Source organism: Lepeophtheirus salmonis, chromosome 10 (assembly GCF_016086655.4).
Source record: "Lepeophtheirus salmonis chromosome 10, UVic_Lsal_1.4, whole genome shotgun sequence".
In the NCBI taxonomy this organism is placed as follows: Eukaryota; Metazoa; Arthropoda; class Copepoda; order Siphonostomatoida; family Caligidae; genus Lepeophtheirus; species Lepeophtheirus salmonis.
Window position 1 is genome coordinate 23664174 of NC_052140.2, and position 22762 is coordinate 23686935.

The window sequence follows — 22762 nt, forward strand, 5'->3', positions numbered from 1 at the left end:
CCTACGAATCGTTAACGGATTTTCCCAAGCTCAACTTTACCAAGATTCTCAAAATGTATAACATGTAACCCACTGATACTTCATTTTAATTTACATATGTTTACATTTAATTCTTAATGAGACCAACCTTGGTCTCCACCATGTCCTTCATCTTAGGATTGAAGGTCTTGCATGCTTGCACGTATTCCTCCAACATGTCAGCCCACTCTTTCTCCACATTAGCCTGAAGGTGTAACTGGCCTTCCTCAAGATGCCACCCCAGGTCAAAAGGCCTGCAGTCAGTGAGAACGGAGGTCCAGTGAACAGGAATATAAATATGCCGAGTTAACTTCACAACACTTTTGAGTTTTTTCTGGCCTTGTGGCTTCCAGGCTTCCTATCAAGGCTCTTTTTGTCGTCCTTCGGCTTTTTAATCTTAGAAATTTGACTTTGGGAGCCCTAGAATGATGCAGGAAATATCGTCTTAATTATTTTCCACGCTAATATTCCCTAACCCATTTGATCTTTTGGCCTCCAGTCCTTGGTCTAAGGAAGAAATTTGTTCCGCACTACATATTTTTTTTTATTGTTCTACGAGTCAAATCTGGACTAGTTGGAAAATATAATGGAATCAATTGACAAATTCGTTGTCCCAATATTTGGAAAAAGACACACACCCTCTTTGGAATCTGCGCTGGGAGCGACAACATAACAATTGCTCCAACTCTGGGACTCGCTGAGACGTTCATTCGCAATGTCATCACGGAATTTGGTGCATTTAAAGGTTATGCAGACGATGTTCCCATCCCAGTTATGGTGTTTGGGGTGGTTAAATCCGAGGGTCACGTCATGCCTCCACATTTTTCCTACCAAGGCCACAGGGTCAACATTGATGCCTACCTGGAGTGCTAGAGACCAAAGTCAAGCTCAGGATTGACATGGTTCTGAATGGGAGGCCTTACGTGTGGCGCAGTACTTTGCTCCCTGCCACACCTTGAACAAAAGTATCAAATGGCTTCAGGACGATTTTTGCCTTCTAAAATCGTTGGATATGAATCCGAAGGATTTCTTTTGCATGTTGCGATCGAACGACAAAGCAACTTAACCTCCTGCAACACGAAATACAAACTTATCAGTTGGGTCAATCAGGAATGATAGAATTTGCCAAGGGACCAAGTGGCAAAGACCTGCTCGAGCTTTGGCCTCACATAGCGACTGTAGTTAAGGCTGGATGTGATTTTATTAAATAAAATAAAGCAGAATCCCACAAGATTTCATAATTTGGTTTTCTTTTTTTAACTTGATAAATGGTTGGATAGATACTTGCATTTGGAAAAAAATACTTTTTGCGGAATAAATAGTTTGTGCACCCTGGATGTATAGTGTATAATGTATATATTTACCATCAATCCATCAAGAGTACTAAGTCGTCTTGTCAAGAATGGAGGCAGTCATAAAGGATTTCCTTTCATTCAATACATACAATGCTTTTGTTTTGTTTGTTTGTTTGTGTGTTAATATTATGGGCAACAATAGATTACTTTGCTGTCTATACGTGCATGAAAATGTACTATGTTTGTATATGCATAGCCTACAATCCATATTACAAACAAACTATTAGGTTGGGGAAAAATAATTTCATATTTCCCGCCCTTTATTAACTAAGTATATCTTGCTCATTATTGTTCACATCGGATCATACTATAAGGGATTTTAAAGCTTTTCGTTAATATTAATGAAAGTTGTGTGTATTTAGGGCATTTAAAAAAAAAAATTAAGAAACAATATGGCAACCCTGACAATTTGTAGAATGGTTTGCTGTCATGAAGTTTCATTAGATCAGCTACAATGAGCTGTGATGAGGAAAGAGGCGGAGAATGAATTAAACATGGACATTGGCAAGAATTTCTCTGATACCCATCCTCAATACTACTCTGTGTTCAAAAAGGACTTACAATTATTTTATATCTCCACAAGAAATCATCAATGTTACTCTACGTTTTTTTATGTGCATACACAAATGTTCAATCAGGGTTGGAATAATATTGAAAATTCAGAGGATTTAAAAAAGGAAAGCGGTTGTTTCTCTCCTTTTTTTCTTCATTATTTAATAGCTCGTCTTGATGTTCGCATCTCCCTATGAAAGAAGAATTCTTGCTTATCTTTGGTGTAAATTGTTTTTAAAATGTATAATATGTATATATGAAATTAAATACAATTATAATATTTTTCCTGCATTAAGGATATTTTAAATGTAGAAGGTTCTCCTCTTTAAAGCAGTAATTCCTTTTCTTCCCACCAATACGATATAACAAGCAATTGATATTAAAAAGGATCTTAATTCAGTAGAAGCCTATGTATCACTCCCATCTCCTCATCGCACTCTTTATCCTTACAAATTTATAAGCTCGATGTCTATTAAAATTACGATGAAAATCCATTGTAGAATGGGGATCCTAAAAAAACAAACATGAAAATCAACATGGTACCCTGATAATTTAAAGAATGTTTTGGAGGAGAGAAAGAATAATGTTCATGACATTTCATAAGATCAGCTGCAAATAGCTGTGACAAAGGAGGAAGGAGAAAAGGATATAATCAACTACGTTTACTAGAATTACTCCAATGTCGATCCCCAATTTTACTTTGAGTCCAAAAAGGACTTACAACTATAACTCCGCCACAAACCCTCAGGGATACGCTCAGTCTTTTATGAACACAGAATAATATTCAATCAGGTTTTGAATATAATTGAATCTATTTAAAAAAGAAGGTTCATAACTCAGGAATTAAATAATAATAACAACTGCTAAGGAAAAGAAAACTCATTCTTCAGACTATCAATTTAAAAAAAAAGAAGCAAGCTTAAAAATACCCCAGATTTTCATCACTGATTATAACCGATTACTTAGTTTATGTATCAGAAATAATCAATTATTAAATAGCCATGGCGTATCAAGTGAGACGAGGGAATCGACAGCTGACAACAAAATATATAAAGTATTTGAGTGTTGGTGAGGTAACGCAGCGTGAAAGAGGTGATGATAAACTTCAACTGTTGAAATCTTGTCAATATTATGTAAGTCTTTTAAAATTGCAATCTTGAAGTCAGGGACATTTAATCACTCCTTATGGAATCTCATCTTCATGGGACGACACAAAAATAATATTGAATAAACAAAAAGAAAATTGAAAAGCCCCATTATATAGTTTTTCTTCTTCTCATAAATGCATTTTATGAACATATTTTGATCAATTATGGACTCTGTATTCAAATTTATTGGTTCAATTGAAATATGTAATATATTTTTTTACTTGTTAAAAGACTTGAAATTGATTTATTTTACTATATTTAGTACCAATATGGCCTATCAAATAAAATTGATCGTATTAATTACTATTTGTTCTTTAAATGTGGAAGGGCATTTTTGGAAAATTGAAGTGTAATTTGCAACACATGAAACAAGAATAAATTATTATTTATGAACAAGAATAACAATAATTAGTTGAATAATACATCTAACTTCCAGACTCAATTTTGAGGACAAATAATTCTAGTTTGCTTTAGTGCTGAGAGCTACATCTGTGAGATCAATTCCTAATTTATCAATAAAACATTTGTATTGTTTTATTGATAGTTCTCGTGTACACATGATACTAATGAAGTAGGATTTTGTGTTTATGCTTTCATCCATTACAAGAAAAATGGATAATCCCCGAACAACAACTTTATTAACTCAAAAATAAGAAAATATTGTGAATGATTGAGAAAGTATGTTCATTTGAGAAAAATTATACATGCCTTTTCTTTAAATAAAAAAACAAAAACAAAACAAGTTTTCAAAAAGAAAAGTAAGAAATAGGATCATATATCTTTGCTTTAGGCCCCGGAAACACTAAGACCATCCCTGACCTTGGTATCCTTATCCCTACGTAGATGTCTATTTGGGCTCCAAATCTTCACAATAAATAATGAGGCCTCCTACTGAAAGGTTTGGCTCTATCTAATAAAAAAGGATGGATGTTCCAAATCTGGGTCCATAGCTATTCCATCTAGAAAGCCCCTGGAAGATGCACCCAAACTCAAGGACTGCCTTTTGAAACGGCGGTATAGTTGAACTAAGATCTCAAACTACCAAAATTTGGTTTGAGAATAGCACAGATATTTATATAGTCAAACTCGAAAAAAAAAACAATCCTTAGATTGTGTAAAGCATGGTAAAAATAAGGCTGTTGAAGCAAATGATGTCTCACGTAGAGCAGCCGAGGGAGTCTTCCTTAGATGCTTCAGAAATAGCTGCAGAAGTTAATGAAATTTTGTAACCGAATTGCAGAGTTGGAGGACGCCGTCTGTGGTGTGGATTTAGACACCATTATCCGGGAAATTCTGGATTTTGATCTTTTTGATATCGCTATAAAACAAAGACAGATAGATATTTTTCAATAATTTTTTATTTTATTTGAATGTTAATAATCAACTTTATTCCGGTTTCGGCAACAGCAGCAATGTTTTCGATTGAGCGCACTGGACGAACACGGGAACGCGCTGTTTTATCCATTAACGAACCAGTTTCGCGCATACGCTTCACAAATTTATCCACAAACTGCCTGGAAGGCGCTTTATTTCGACTGACGTAATTTTCTTGCAGTTTCGTTTGAAGACTCTCCATTTTGGAAGTAAGTCTTGAGTATTTCCCAATTTTCTTCGAGCGTAAACTTAACCATTTCGTAAACTGGAGATCTTTTACAAAATATTAGACACAATGAGAATGTTACTACAGCTGTCAGACATCAAGAAAGTGGTAGTTCAAATTGCAACCTCTAGATGGACCAATCGTTAAAAATAAGAACGCACCAAATCCGGAACAGGGCAAAGAAATAATAGTAAATGAGATTGTAGTGAGCCCCAAAAGGTGGGAATTGACAAGTACAAAAGAAGGGATAAGAGTAAAGAAAAAACTAAGTTTATGGATTAGAAAAGGAAAAACGGTTGATGCATCTGTTCTTTCTTCTTTTTGTATATTATTTAATCAGTCGTAAGTGATAACATCTTCCTATAAAATAAGAATTCTCGCTTTTTTTTTTGTAGATTGATTTAAAATCCATAATAAACAGTTTATAAAAATATAAATATATTAGTATTATTTTTCCGTCACTTATATTATTTCAAATGAAGAAGGTTCTTCTCTTTATATCAGTAATTCATATAACATGCAGCTGATATTAACAAGTGTCTTAATTCAGTAGTAGCATATCTCTTGTTCCCGCCTTATCTTCGTGCTCTTACAAGAATAACATTTCTAATGATTACATCGTTTATTCTTTAGCATCAGAGGGTTTCCTGTTGTGAGCCAATATTTGTTTTAAAATAGTTGACCTCTACGAAGAGATTCCCACATGTAGGGAAGGTTCTAACACCCTACATTATTTACTCGTATATACATCACACTCAACACCCTGAACAAGAATAATTATAAGAAATAGACAAGCAATAAGCCTCCAAGCGAGACTTTCATACAAAAAGAAGAAGAAATCAAAGACGTTTCAACAAATATCATTCTTTATTCAAAACCATCAAAGGTACATTATGTAGCGTTGTATATGTAAGTAGTCTTAATGACCTTCAAAATGACCATCAGGGTGACCGGTTGGTTTTCTACTCCGATGAAAAAAGAGATAAGTTGAAATATAATTGTAATCTTTTTATAGAGATTAAAGTATTACGATGACTCTAATCGGCTATTTATGTATGTAATTTAACTTGAATAAATGTAGCTTTGAGATTAGGATAATATCCACTCTGGTGTTAACAAAGATACATCCTTTCAAGCCTTGAAGATATCCAATTAGTTAACTACGGAATTATTGATAAATATTTTGGAAAAAAAAAAATGTTGTGTACCTACACAAAAGATTCTGTAATAGCTTGTTATAGATCCTTCAATAATGTCAATTTCATTCACACTATCTATAATAATTATGATCATTAAATGTTCTTCGTTGTATAAATCAGTGGTTATCCAATATATGTGGAATTATAACTTTAAGGACGATTAAACAAAAAAAAAACCCACCCTTCTGTTGTATTTTCGTTCTACATATTTTTTTTTACCATTTTTAAAAGAGAACAGCTTAATAAATGCAAATACCCTTCTGAAACATCAAACTTCCTTACGTTTAAACCTCGGAAAACACTGACATAAACTTAGTAAGAGCTGCAAATCTTAAGCTCTATGAATATATCTAGAGCGGAAAAAAGAAGTAATTAATCCCCTCCTGATTTTGTAAGTTTGTCCAATGACAAAGAAAAGAGCGATTTTTAATTCCAATGGTATGTTTAATTTAATAGTGAGATACATTTCATTATTTGCTTATCTCTATTATACTAATTTTAAGAGGTTAATAGTCATTTTTTTTTTTACAATTTTCCTTTGAGCAATATTGTAAAACACATAATTTTTTCTGTGGATTGCTAAGAAAAACATTGTCCTAGTCGGCACCAGGAGCACAAAGCACGAGGAGGAAAGGATTGATATAGCAGTGCTCCTCCGTGCAGAATTGCCATCGTCTTCCACGAGGCCCCAGTCTGCTCCCTCATGGCCTTCTGGGACAATCCTGTGCGGAAGTGCGGTGCAATCTCCATCATCTTCTTGTGTGCTCATGGTGACGGCTAGGACAATGTTTTTCTTAGTAATCCAGAGCTAATTATGTGTTCTACAACATTGTTCATAGAAAAATTATAAAAAAAAGGACTCTTGACCTCTCATAATAGAGATGAGTAAATAATAACGGTCGGCCCGGTATGAACAAAAGAAATAGTTAAAAGAAAAGAAATGCCGAGTATAAACCCATGAACACCATTCCCACCTTCAAATATGGGGGGGGTAGAAACATTACGTTTTGTGGGTATTTCTCTTCTAAGGGGAAATGATGAAGAGAGGATGGAGGGGTCTATGTATCTAGAAATCTTGGTTGGCAACCTCATTTTCTTGGGGCAGGGCACTGAAAAAGGATCGTGTAATAGGTATTCTAGGACGACAATGACATAAATCATAATACCAAAGCAATAAAAGAGTGGCTCAAGAAGAAGGAAATTTAGTTCAGGGAGTGGCTCAGCATGTCTCCAGACTTCAATCGTCTTTTGTGAAGTTTTTGTTTGTCCTTTTGTAGTGGTTTTATTAGACTATGTTAATTTTATAGACAGTTAAACTTTTACAACTTGACAGTATTCTTAATTGATGTGTTGTTTTTGCAAGGTAATTTATTCTATTTGGAGACTAATTTTAAACTATACAGTTTATTGATAACTTTTATTAGATGTAATTTCCTCACTTCTCATGATGTATTTTTATAATATGTGTAATGAAATAAGTACCCATACAAAAATTGTCAGGAGATCAAAAGTTTATTTTCTCCACTGTATACAGGGTACGAAAGAAAAATTTTCAGACAACAAAAACAAAACTTTTTGATTCAAAAACTCATAATTATATTAACTGATTTAAAAAAATTATATTTGCAAAGCTTGTTGCCAAATCACAAAGGCTGTATCTTATTCCATATGGTCTCCATTAGAAGCAATGACAGCCTCAATATGGTGCCTGCAGGTGGTGCAGGCTTTGATAATTTTTCCCTGAGGGTAGTTGGCCTGGATCTTGGAGATGGTGGACTTTACGTCATCCAAATTATGGTGTGGTGTTGTATATGTGATGCTCTCGACGGTACCCGACCAAAAGTAATAGAGGGGGTTCACGTCGGGGAAAGACAGAGGACAGAAGTCCTTAGGCCAGAAATCACACAAAGCTTTTGGGCGTAGAATACTACTTCTTGGAGCTCTTGACGTCCCATTACCAACATTCTGGATATGCTGTATATTGTGGATGGCCCTCACATAGGCACCAACTATGGCAGCGATGTCTTTTTGGGCTATATGTGCGTCAAGCCAGTCGGATATACCACGCTTTTTTTTGCCTCCTGTTCACTAATTTCGTTGCCGATTTAAAAGAACAACTTCAAAAAACAAAGCTTATGTATGATACAATCTTATGATTTTAAAAAATCCCACACCATCTTACTTAAAACCCTCTATATTAAAGAAACCCAAAATTGTAGCTCAAACAATTTGGAAAATGCTTGGGAAGAGAGTCGACGAGGTTTCATTTCATTAGCTTCATCAGCTCCTATGAGAAAACTACAGAGTAACAAAATTATAAGTTATTCTATACTTTTGCTCCGTTTCTAAAAGAACAGGAAAACAATTTCAAAGAACAAAGAAACCGATCATCAATATGGTAACCCTGAGAATTGGAAGAATGTTTTGAAGGAGAGCCGCTTAGCTGTCATGACATTTCATTAGATCATCTACAATCAGCTGTGACGAGGGAAGAGGGGGAGAAGGAAATAAATACGGACTTGGGCAAGAATAACTCCGATGTTGATCCTCAATTCTACTCTGAGTTCAACAGGGGCTTACACTTATAATTACCCAAAAAATCCTCAATGTTACTCACCGTCTTTTATAATTTATGCTTCGATATTTTCACCTTAATAATGAAGAAAAATAATAGCTGCTTTGGAAAATAAAAAATAATGTTCAGATTGCTCATTACTAAAAATTTTACATTTAAATGTAAAACTCTATGGAGAAAAATATTAAATATCAATGCTATATTGACTGTAATTTTTCCTTCAATAGATTATGAAATTGTAAAGGAAAATTGTTAGACTTTATTTGGTAGTAGAATGAACAAGGGTACTTCTGATAATTTGAAAATGTTACGGAGGAGATCAGCTTAGCTGTCATGACGTTTTATTGATCAGATGCAAGCAGCTGTTAAATGAAGGAAATAAACGCAAATCCCAATCCGTACATGGCAAGGATACATAGGCTGTAATTCCTCTGATATGGATTCTCAATTTTATCCTGAGTTTAACAAGGACTTGCAATTTGTGTTGTATCGGACCTTATTTAAGACCGAAGACTACAGTCCCGTCCAGTTCAGTCCTGCAGATCCGTCATAAAAAACTTATAAAGTACCTCAATTTAAAAAAAAAAAAAGTTTTTGTACTTACAGTCCTAAGTACCGGTCGAATGACTGATAGGACTAATCCCAGAACTGGACCGAATAAATAAGGAATAACACAACACTATTTTTATTTATTTATGAAATTATAGGCTTGATTAGTCATTGGGTCCTACTTACTACTTATTATTATAACCCGTGATGCAAAGAATACGACCTGCTCATTTGTAAGCATTAAAGAAACCAAAAGCAAACGTGATAATCCTGACAGTACTAGGATGATTCGCCTAAAACATTTTTGCCTTATACGTATTTGCCTTGTAGCACTTTCGTCTTGTGACGTTTTAGCCTTGGGACGTTTTCTTCTTAGTTATATATTTATTAGTTGAATTTATACGCCGTGTTCAAGCTTTGATAAATTAGAAAGAAAAAGGTAAACAAGCTAAATAATCACAATTCTTCCAACCTTAATTATAATACTTAGTTTTGAAAGCGTTGGGTAGGAATTATGGAATGCAACTGCTACGTTCTGTTTTAAAGAATCATTGGCATTCATATTCAGTACATTAATGCAGCAAAATGCCATGAAGATATATTGAAATTTCTACTTACATCAAGGATTATACCAGAGTTATAGATCCAGAGGGAGACCTGATCCATGAAAGTCTAAATGTATTTGCGCGAATATGATATAATATATCAAAATTTTTAACTTCTTTATCTTATCCGTTATCACAGTCATAGATTTTGCTGTGCTCGCTTCAACCCTCCAAGTGTGCTTCTCTTCTCTGTGCCTCGGGAATAAATTATGTGGCAATCTTTTGTATTTTGTGATTCTATGTGGCAATTAACCATCTTCCTATTACTGTGAGGGGGTTGGATCCTAAGAAATGGAGGGAAACCATAATTTCAAGACCCTCCTGAAGTAAAACATCCTTTTTAGTGGTTGATAAATAGTAAATACAAGAACCCAATTGATCTGTATAGTTTTGAGGAGCTTTGAGGATTGAATAGGATAAGATATCTTCACAGTTTTAGGCTTAAAGTAGGAATATCATTTACTAATAATATACTAACAATAATCATTATTTCACAGTCAATTTCAAACTTATAAAAACTCAGAGAGTCCATGCCAAGGATGGGACATTAAATATGGGCTAGTATAAAGTTCTAAGGAACTTAATAAAGTCGTGAAATTGGCCGGCTAATCTTCCTAAGACATTAAGAGAATCTTCTCTGGGGGATGTTAGAATCGGATATATCTCTATTGGGCAAGAAATTATAAACTTGTGTGGGACAATATCATCTCACACTTTGATATTTCCAGCCGTCTTAAAATAAAAAGAAGGATATCCGACTAAACTAAAGACCAAAACTGTGGATATGTAGTTATATAATAATAATTATATTTAATACTATATCAGCACTATAAGATATCTCATTTGGTCTTTAGTTTTTGATATTTTTAGATGGATTGCAGATACATCACCGACAACCTTTTTGATTATTGATGTATTTAGTTAGATGTTTTGTTGAGTTAAAGTATTGGACCAATACAATTGGGCAAATGATCTTGAACAGATCTTGGTGTTACACACCAGACTGTCCATAATACTATCAACAAAGTGTGTGGAAAGAGCCTTGTGAGGGTGGAAAGGTCACTTTTGATACCATCTCCTCCGTTCCAAGACTTTTTCGAAATGAGTCTTTTGAGTTTTTGATCTCTTTTTTGACACTTATGGTCTCCCTACGACCCTTATTCCAACCCCCACGACTAGAGTGTTTGGGTGCATGCCCAGGGGAATACCTGTAGTGTCTGTCATACAAGCAATGAGGCCCTCAAAGCCAGTGTCAGACAGCACTGGGACGCCATAACAGAAGAATAAATCAGATTTTAATGGAGTACTCAGTAATCCACACTCAATTTTGAAAAATCAATCTAGCTTGCTTTTGTATTGACGTGACACATTTACAATACTCATTATAATACATCCTCCAGGCTTTAATATAATATTGTATGTACAATATTGACATACTTACATGTTTTGTTGAGTTAAAGTATTGGACTCCAATACTTATATTTATAATTGTTTCAAATCCTTTTTTTCAATAAAATCATTGTTACGTATCATTAGTAAGTTGATTAAATTTCCCTTTTGTCTTCATTATTTTAGTACATCAATTGCAATTAGTCTACCAAATAAAGTTATTAAAACGTTAACAAACTTACGACCGGCGTTTGATGAACTTTTTTCATTTTGGTACAAGTTCTTTTAGGTTATTTAGGGTAAAGAAGACTGCCGTGGAAAATTATTGAAATAGAAGTATTTATTCAGTGGATAAACAAATATACTCTCTCCTAAAGTTTTTTAAAAGTTTCATTAATTTTTTTATATAAATTACATCTTAATTAATTTAACGTAATTTTTTAGTCATTAATACTTGAAAAAAACATTTACTACTCTTTCTGATGAGTCTTCAAGGAGGATAATTACTTATCAGAGTCCCACTAATAAATGATTATATACCAAGGTCCTCTATTACACAATAAATCCTAGATATATTCTAGATACTTCCTAGTACTTCCAACTATTATCTAACTAACAGGAGGATTTTATCGACAAAGGGTCTGGAGGTTTGATGTGAACAGTAAATTGATCATATCTAACTAAATGAATTAAATGATTCCTTAGACAAATCATCATGAAATACAATTTCAAAGGCCCTTAATGGTTATATCAAGGAAACTAATGAAAATGACAACTGTTTTTGACTCTATCTTTCTCCTATACATTGACAGTTGAATATAAATCAACTGGAAGCCATAAATGACTCTGAATCATGCCCCAATTTTGAAACCCACGTATTGTAAAATTAAGGTTTGAAGAATTGTGATTGGTTAGCTTGTTTACTTTTTTTGTTTTTAATTTTTCAAAGCTGGAAATCTCCCAAGGCAAAAGTGTAACAAGGCGAACACTTCTCCGGGCGAAATTGCCCCAAGGCGAATCCTCCTGATACGAATACTGACAGTTTATAGCCAATTATGAGGGATAGTAGCTGAGCTGTTATGACGTTTTATTAGTGAGAGGAAGGAAATATACACAAATCTCATTTCGTATACAGGAAGGACATATAAGCTGAAATTAGTTCGATGTTTATCCTAAATCTTATTCCGATTTACACATATAATTATCGAGCAAACCATAATTATTATTTGATAAAAATAAAACAGCCTGTTGACTACAAAAAGTCGCTCCCGCTTTCTAGGACATATTTTATACACACTTAAGAATGAGCTGAGCAAAAACAAATCATGCATGAGGCTTATCCTTACATAAGTATAACATGCTTTGTCATATAAACATAATTTAAAGCCGATTTTAAAACAAAAGAAAAACATGAATCGACTGGAAAATGAAATTTATATTTTTAAGTAAATTTTTCTTACATGTTTCCCGATTATGAATCGGTAGAGTCGACTTTTATCATTAATCCTCCAATAGTGGTCTATTGCCATAATGATGATGAGTGACACATAATGATGGCTTAATCCTCCATGCAAAACGGCCTGCAATAAAATTAGAATAGTTAGTTTAAATGGATTCTGTTGGGATTATTACTGAAGATGTGAAAATTGATGGAATCTGAGCAGGCGTGTATTTAAAAAAAATAAGCATTGCCCGGGGCTATTAGGTGTAAACGAACAGACTAAGATGGCTCCACGAAAAATCCCTCATGTTACTTTCTATTTTGTATGAGAAAAAAATCACACGTAGTTACTCAATATCTAGATGTTCAAGAATGATAAAATAATAATAACAACTTGATATGTATATTTTTTTTTAATTTAACGTGATGAGCCAGGGAATACTTTAGTCTGTAGAATGCTTCTTGGGGAGCTTTAGCTACACACACTCGTTACTAAACCTAATTTAAAGTCACATGTATTATTTTTGATTTAATATAATGTACTGACCTTTTTTCGTACACACTGTATACACGCTCGATTCTACATGTAAAACTCATGTAATATTTCATAAATCATAAATGATTGTACGTAGTGTTGTGTATTATTTATTCAGTCCAATCCAGTCTTAGGACCGGTCCTTAAGACTGTGAGTACTTCAAGATCTGATTAAAATAAGAAGGAATAATGGTAATTGACGTCATCAAGGACCGAACTTTATATGTTTTTGGACTGATATGCAGGACTGAACTTGATCGGATCGGGACAGGACTGGAAGGGACTGCATTCTTCAGTCCTAAAAAGGGACTATCCTTAGCGATCATTGACCACTATGAGGAAATTGATCGTATATCAAACTTACCATATTTTGTATACTCAGGTGTGGTTATTAGGCTCACCGAGATTTCAGCAATTTTCACATCTTTTGATTATCTTTTTGCGAAGAATATTTGGAAGGCAGCTTATTTTGAAGCGTGTGAGGATATCTCAAAGCACATGCAATTGATAACAGGATGCAACAAACTGACTTCCATCTTTATAATGTATGATAATTAGGCTTTAGAAGTATTAGCGGGGCAAGTCCTGAGTTTTTATTGGTGCGATTTATGAAAATCAGTTAATTATTTTAATTTCTAATATACAAAAAAAAAAACGATTTTTTCAATTCCTTTTTAAAATTTGAAATTTGCAAAATTCTTTCGACGTGGATGACTCCACGGATAATAATGCTACATTTATTATTAAACCGGTGTTGTGCAACAATTTTAAATAGTTTTGGGTTGTCTGCGTTGTGTAATTGGAACTATATTTATTTTTGAAAAATCAATACTTTTAAGACCTTTGCGTATTTGAAAATAATTAATTATCCAAACAAAATCATCATCGATAATTATAAAAAAGATATTTTCTAATGTTAGCTTTGCCTCTTTTGTACAAAACAATTATTTTTCTATAACCTCTTAATAAAAAGTTATTAAAAGACAAACAATATATGAAAATATATTGGGTATTAATGTATCTAAGTTTAGTTTATTCAGTGGATGGACGCTGGTGGATCGTCACTTATCTTTCAAAACTATTTAATATAAAACTTTAAATGTGTACGATCATTATGAAACAAAACTTTCTTTTCCGATAAAAAATCTTTTTTTATTATCTTTCATAAAATGCAAATTTATCTTGTCACACAATGTATAGTGTATATGTAAATAATTACACTTAATATCATGTGTAAATAAATAGATTTAGAGAACATTTTATTAATTTTTTACAACAAAATTTTAGTCTTGGAAAGCCTGCATGATAAAAATTACATTTATTATTGTTATTACAGCAAAAACATACGAAAACAATCTTTCAAATTTTCAATTTGTCGTAGGTTTGGCCTAGAAAATTATTTTTTTAAAATCACGTTTAGAGTATAATTTCGATTCAGAGCCAGATTTTGAATTGAAACATGTATATAAATGAAAATTTAAGGAAATCACAATTGATAAAAAACATTCAAGCATTCGAAAGATAAAATATTTATTTAGTTTTCTTGACTACAGTTCCTACAAATGGGTCCAATTATACCAAAATCCAGTAAAATGAAGAATCATATATGAAAGCTAATATTTTCTCCAATAGTATTATATTATAGCCAAAAATAAACCCTACATTACAACTTCCAAAGATTTGCTGTCAAATAAAAGTTCGAGTTTGATTGACTCTGTAACTTTTTTTAAAATATTATTATTAAACACGCAATGTAAGGTTGCTTGTAAATGTATCAAAGTTAAATTTGATTATTAAATCGATTATTTGACTAATTGTAATATAGGAATAATATTTTTAAGGCAGAAAGATTTGAAATTAACATATTTTTCATATCCAATGTACGATTATGGTATATGTAAGTAATCTAATCGACTTATTTATATCTAATTTTTGAACTTGTGATACAATTCTATAGTACGAATATAAAGGCAATAGGCATAGTATGAATAAACTCATCAACAACTAAAAAAAAAATTGTTAACCTTATCATATAGTTTTATAATTTATTATCATAGTATAAAAAACCGCGATATGAGGGGATTATACCCCACTATTCGGGAGTCAGAATAATTCCAAACACCGTGTTATGGGAAATCAGCGGTGTTTGAAAAGGTGTTATGGGGGGACCTTCTGTATCAGATTTATTCTTGATTTTCGGCTATAATATAAAACAATTGAAAACATATTATGCTCCAAAAATAACCTTCAATTTACTTAATTTTTGTAGGATTAAACCCATTTTGTACGAAAGATATTCAAGATAACTTAACATAGGTATTTAGATATTTCATTTCGAAATATGGCTCTGAATCGAAATTATACTTAAAAAAGTGATTTAAAAAAGCTTAAAGGCCTTATAACAATGAAAATTTCAAAGATAATTTCGTGTTTTATGGCTTAAATAACAATAATACATGTGCGTCCTAGCCTGTTGGTGTTCCAAGACCTGATTTTTGGTGCATGGTGTAAAATCACTCATATGAGGGCCCTCTCAATAACAAAATTGTTATTACGGAACTAAACAGCTGCTATTTTTTCTTTGTTCTTCCTTGCAGGAAGGGTCTGAATAGGACATCCACATTTATATAATTACGATAACAGCAAATAAGCTGATTTTTATGGCTACCATATCGTTTTTAATGTCGTCATGGGGAGGAATATTTTTTTTACGCCAAATGTGCTCAAATATCATTTTATACTAATTGTAATCCAATATCTACCTGAATTTTACAGAGAAAGCTTCCATACGGCCAGCATTTTGTTAAAAGAGTGTATAATGATGTACAAATTACTAGGAGTCCCAATAGAATGCCGTTATAGCAAAGAGTTAATAGTATGAATCGAGTCGTTGAATTCAGTTCAATTTTGTATGTTTTGCGATAAAGCACGAGTATCCAAAGTGTGTTGAAGATGATGCTGGAGAAATGAAGAGTGGAGAATAGAAGGATTGTTAGGATGTCTTGCAGATCATATGTAGGCACGGGATCACTCCAATAGGAATGTTCTTTACAGGTAATGTTCTTTAATGAAGTCTCTCTCTGGATTTGGAGGGACATTTTGTCCTGTAAATAAATAAGAAAATAAAGTTAGTAGGTATAGAAGAGATGTTTTACTTAATTATCAACCTAGTACATAGCGATGATAACCTTGTGTATTTTTTAAAAAAAAGGCAGCAAAATCAACATGATATCCCTGCCAATTTGAATAATGTTTTGAGGAGAGGAGCTTAGCTGTCATGATGTTTCGTTAGATCAGCTATAATCAGGTGTGACAATGAAGAAGAGGGAGAAGGTAATGAACAAGGACATTGAGACAAATGAGTGGGACGTTGATCATCAAATCTACTCTGAATCCAACAAGGACTTACAGTTTTAACTCCGCAACAAATCCTGAAGGTTACCCTTTGTCGTTTAAGAACACACACGATTGCTCAATAAAGTTCTGAATATTATTGAATATAGTAGGCAAGGAAGTTCACTACTAAAGAGTTAAATAATAATGACATCTGTTTATTCTTCAGATCACCGATTCCAAAAAAAAAATGGGTCTGCTAAAAAATGAACACGATTTACATCACTACTAATACATATTAATGTGCTGAGTTAAAACAAAAACAATAATGGAAAAAATCAAGAAAGGGAATAATGTGGCCGTCAACATAAAATCAAACTGGAATGATTTTTCTAAAAAGTCCGGATAATATTTCTATATATATTATAATATATTCGATCATTATATCTATTAATAAGTTATTTGGATAAATCCCTTGCAAACAGTTTAAAGTGATAATAAAGGGTTTAAAAATGCAAAAAAAAAAAAAAAAAAAAAGGAAAATCAGCTTCTCCATTACTTATTCATTAAGTAATGGAGGACGAACGATTGAAATTAATTCATATTGCGATATATTCAAGCATAAACAACTAGTCGAGAAAATTACATTTAAAGCGGTCGACGAAGTTTCATTCGTGCACTCCAAACCCCCGTCCACGTTGTCTGCAAGTCCGAAACGTTGGAGAGGAAGAAGGGCTCTGTGAAAAAGGCAAAACTGGATCCGAAGGAGTTAAAGAAAACAGCCTTGGCCAATCCCCTCAAGTCTATGAGGGCCAATGATCTTGAGCAGATCTTGGTGTTACGCACCAGACTGTTCATAATACTATCAACAAAGTGTGTGGAAAGAGCCTTGTGAGGGTGGAAAGGTCACTTTTGATACCATCTCCTCCGTTCCAAGACTTTTTCGGAATGAGTCTTTTTGAGTTTTTTATCTCTTTTTTGACACTTATGGTCTCCCTACGACCCTTATCCCAACCCCCACGACTAGAGTGTTTGGGTGCATGTCCAGGGAAATGTCTATAGTGTCCGTGATACAAGGAATGAGGCCCTCAAAGCCAGTGTCAGACAGTACTGGGACGCCATAAAAGAAGACTAATTCAGATTTTAATGGAGCACTCAGTAATCCACACTCAATTTCGAAAAATCATTCTAGCTTGCTTTTGTATTAACGTGGCACATTTACAATACTCATTATAATACATCCTGCAGGCTTTAATATAATATTGTATGCACAATATTGACATACTTACATAAATATTTAAGTAACTTTATACTTACAATATTTATTTATAAAGATTTCGATAGGCAATAAAAAATATTAGAAAATATGCTTTCAACATAATCATATTTTTTCCTTCTCTTCCGAAGAAGAAAAAACATTGGGATTGTGTTCAATGTTTTAAGAATTAAAATATCTTCTCTATAAAAGAAAGAAATTGAAGGATACTATATAACTGTAAACTTTAAGGCAATCATAAAAGTCACAAAATATTCTCTGGAGCACCATCTATGTCTACCAGCGACTGAAAGCGGGATGGTCCATCAAAGCAAATCCTAGTATCTCAATGACTGGTCATGCTAGAAAGAGTTATATCAGTGGAGGACGGTAGTCAGGGCAGTAAAGGATGATCTTGGCTTGAAGTCCTAGTTGAGAGGAGGGTGGTCAGCTTCTTACCACAAGATGAAGGACATCAGGTTGCAAAGAGGCAAGAAACTCTGCCAAATTTGTAAATCAAATCCCAGGATCATAAAGATATTTAGTGAGGAGTCAAACTTCACCTTGGATGCTCCCTACAATAACCACTGGCTTACAGAGAAGAAATGAACCTCCTGACATGGAGACCAAATTCCCGTCCAAGATAATGGATCACCAGTGACAGGAATGTCATGCCGGCTATCATTTTTAGCAACGGTTATAAGTTTACCTCCACAGTATACTCGGACTTTCTTAAGAATGTTGGGATGTCATGGCTGGAAGCCACATACCCTCCAAACACAAAGTACATGTTGATTCAAGACTCAGCCAGAACTGTCATGCATTATCTCGACAGCCAGTTCCACATCGTTATTAAAGCTGATGAGTGGTCTTCCAACAGTCCTCCTGTTATATATCTCATATCCAAGTATATCATATGGCGCAGTCAATAAACCAGAACCAATCTTAAAAAAACATAATGGGCGAACTTAAAAGTAAGAAGTCTGACTTTATAAAATAAAAAGTTAAGGTATACAATGGTCATATCACAAGGAGCATTAATGAACTGAAGCGTTCAAACAGAATGGAATTAGTAGAAATTTCTCATCAAAGGGCCCGTGGAGGATTACACATCTTAGAGGATATTTTAGAATGAATAGAGTTCAAGTCTGAAACAAACAAGCAACAAGGGGAAATCTTGATGCTCATGGAAGAGAGAGATCGCATGGATGAAAAAATTATGAAGCTTCCTCTGAATTCGAATATATCCCTCTTCAACAAGAAATATGTAATAAAGGCCTACTCAGACTTTCTGTCCCGTTTACAGTTGGCGGTCAATGGCGAGGTTGATCATATTGAATGATACAACAGCTTATTGTTCAGTTCAAATTTTATATTTAACAAATTTTGTAATCAAATGTCATCTACTTTTATTTATACTTACTTGAAAATATTGTCCGGATACTTTCCTTTGTATGTATATTTTATTTTTTTGCGGAGCAACAGAAGGGAGTCACATTGCACACTGTTTAGAACCTACTTGCTTAAGCAAGAGGAAAGAATATCTTTAAACGTTCCTCCAATCACAATCAAGTGCTGCCATCCATATATATATATATACAAGATAGTTTGAAAATGATCTCACCATAATAACTCAAAAAAAATTAATGGATTACTTTTATAAGTCTTTGATGGATGATAAAAAACAATTTTTAACAACTTTTTAATGGATTCAATTTTTGATATTTTCCTATGCATCTACCGGGGGAAACTTGAAACTTACCCACTTGTAAAGAAAAATAAATGAATAAAACAATTGATACTATTATATCAATTATTCCCTAACAAATTAACAATAGCAAATTTGAGTTCAACCAATTAACGTTCAGAACACTTATTTAGAGTCAGAGAAAATTTACGGCCCCAAAAAAACCAGCCCATGGGTTGTGCAAGTGAATTACTGGTAGAAAAGGTGTCATTGGCCTACACTACCACTTCATTGAACATTAAGGACCACTTCTAATAGTCTGTAATATACCTCGGTCCATGGGTTGTGGAAGTGAACTTATGCATGGAAATGCCCATCACTCATAATCTCAGGAGTTATATGAGAGAACAAATGGAGACATTCAAAACATTCTTATGATGTGACAACAAGACAAGTAAGTTGGCTTGTGGATAGTGGTTTGTGCAGTATGGCAAGAATCACCCAATTCACTCTTGTATTGTGCCAACTTCATTTATCCCAAAGAGTGTGATATAACCACGGAGTAGTATCCATTAGAGATGTGTGATAATATAGAAGATGAAAGAATCGAAGTGGAGGTTATAGAAATATTACTGGTTGATCACAAGAAAGGGTACTCTGTCAACAATTTGAATCTGGAGAGCAAAATTGCCCCAATGAGGCCTCAAATGCTACGCTTCAGAACCTTCTATTGTTGCCATGGGGGAAAATGAAGATGATTGGACATAATTAAAGTGCTCATATTGACAATCTGCTCAGGGCGGCCAAGTACAATAGAGAGGACTAATCTGTTGGCAAGAAGAACAAGCCAACAGAATGATGAAACTTTCCCCAAGGCAGTTTAAGGAGACTGAGGTCCACTACGTCTTGGCTGTTGTGATCCACTAGTTAAATAATGTCTTAACACAACTCAATGTAAAAAAACAGTTTGAGCCCTGCAAGGAGTCATTCGTCAGTGTTGAGGAAGTTTCCAGAGAGAAGGAAGTTAAATTGCGACTGACAGCATCAATTTTGTTGAATGGAAATGAACAAGGCTTTATGTAGTTCAATTGCAATGACTCGAAGAAATAAGTTCATCTGCAAAAAGGAACACCTCTGTATTAGCAAATGCCATAATAACACAACATGCTGCAAAAGTAGTTTATTTGGTGTATGTTTAGGATATATTAAGTGAAAACATTTAGGTAAAAAATTAGGTAATATTCAAAAAGACGATTAATTGAAATTATTACATGTGACGTTGAAAAGTATATTTAAATAATTGTTTACCTATATTATATCACGTTCATTCAAACTGCTCACATTTTTGGCTTACATTTTAGTATTAAAATACATCTGAATCCTCCGGTTGGAGAAGAGCCATACGAAGATTATAAAACACCAACAAAGTTACACATACCTTTAGATAGCCCACTTAGTACAATACCAAAAAAAGTTCAGTCCCTTCAGTTGTAGGAATAACCAAGGTTGTTGATGCTCAATGAAGCGGTGGCAGTAGCTAATGACCGACCTTCTTGACCAGCGGTTCACTTGCACAAACTATGGGTTGGAGTATATTATAGGATATTGGAAGGGGTCTTTGAGGCTCAGGGAGCGGTAGCGGTAGGTAATAATCCACTTCTTGAACCTGTGGTTCTTTTGCACAATCTGTGGGCTGGAGTGTATCATAAGATATCAAAAGGGGTCCTTGATACTCAAGATAGAGGTGGCGATAGGTTTTGATCCCCTTTGTGGACAAGTGGTTCACTTACGTAATACGTGGGAGGGTATTATAGGATATCAAAAGGGATCCTTGATGCTTAGGGAAGGCGTGACGGTGTGTAATGATCCACCTTTTGAACCCGTGGTTCAATTGTCCACCTGTGGTCCGGGGTGTATCATAGGACATTAGAAGGGGTCCTTGATACTCAGGATAGTGGTGGCGATAGGTTTTGATTCCCCTTAGGGACCAGCTGTCCACCCGTACAACTTGTGGGCTGAGGTATATTTTGCAAGATGGAATTGAATCTCTCGTGATAATTTCATATCATGAATAGTTTAATTGTGTGAATACAACATAAATTTCAACGACAATAAACTAGAGTATCAAATTGCTTGCCATAAAATTCTATCATAATCAAATCCTTAATGATCAAATTGCTTAGCAATGAATGGTTTAATAATCAAATTACCCACAATCATTTCACCTGACAATATAAATGAAGTTAAAATTACCATTGACTACTCTTTTGGAAATTTTATAGATTGCCCGGGATTTGGAACATTTCCCGCTCCAACGGACATTTTCCACATTGCCCGTAACATATATATAAAATAAACGGTACTAGGAAAACTGCCCTGGGGAAAATTTCTAGTGGAAGATTGCCCTGGAGAAAATTGCTATGGGGGAAAATTTCAAGTTAGGAAAATTTGCCGTATTTTGTTCAAACTTGGGGATGAATAATAACACATTATAAATTTGCTTAATATTATTTATGACAAATATCTAAGCATATTTATTTGCTCCATCCCCCAAGGGAGTACCTTTATCTGTGAGTAATATTATTTCAATACAATTTCCTATTTTTGAAATGCAATCCAATCTTCTAAGACTGGATCGAGAGGATTGGTAAGGAATGGGGGGATAAATAGCTTAGGGTCTCTTCAAATATGGTTAAAATATCCTTCTCCCTCATATTGGTCCAGGGGTAGTTAAAAGGTTTCCTTGTATGTATGAGATGCAATGGCGGTGGTTTTTAAGGATTCAGGGGTACTCTCCCATACACACAATTGATTTTTTTAAATCCTTTAAAATCAAGTGCATTCCGCAGGCTAGCAGGGATTGGAGGTTAAGCTAATTACTATTTTGTGTACATAATTAGGAGGAACCTTTCCAAAAGATATGGCGTAGCTTAGTTTTAGCTTTTGAGGTTTGGCGAACTACTCCGCGCAACTTGATGGCTTGGAACTATTTTTGATATTAAAGGAGGTTCCTTGGATTCATGTGATGATTCGGCGGAGTTTTTTAAGACTATCCCTGGAACCCAGAAACCTGAGGGTTTTGAACTTGTTTGTGATGTTAGAGGGATACAGAACCCCCGGAATACTCGCCAATATGAGAGCGGAGAGTATTCAACCATATTTTAAGACGCCCTAAGCTATATCTTCCCCTCTCCTCCTCCGATATTGCAATAATATTCCTCACACTTGAAGGTACTCCCTTGGTGGATGAAACAAACAAATAAGTTTAAGTATTTATCATAAATAGTATTAAGCAAATTTATTATGTGTTATTATTCATTATCAAGTTTGAACAAAATACGGCAATTTTCCAAACGGGCAATTTTCTGCAGGGCAATCTTCCCCTAGCAATTTTCTCCAGCGCAGTTTTCTGCACACGAAAATCCACCTATGTACATAAGTAATTATGTAACAGTATTGATAATTTTTGAGGATATGCTCCCAAATGATGAAAGCTAAGCTGTTCTCCTCCAAACATTCTT

General features: G+C 34.1%; 1 protein-coding gene across 1 annotated transcript in view; it reads right to left on the reverse strand.

Moving 5' to 3' along the window:
• The window catches only part of LOC121125352 (uncharacterized), a 94771-nt gene that overhangs the window by 38876 nt on the left and 33133 nt on the right, over positions 1 to 22762 (reverse strand). The window contains exons 2-3 of the mRNA XM_040720502.2: positions 15729 to 16070; positions 12451 to 12570 (exon numbers count right to left, since the gene is read on the reverse strand). Coding sequence (XP_040576436.2) covers positions 12451 to 12570; positions 15729 to 16064 — 456 coding nt within the window. The 5' untranslated portion in view covers positions 16065 to 16070. The remainder of the gene's footprint in view (positions 1 to 12450; positions 12571 to 15728; positions 16071 to 22762) is intronic.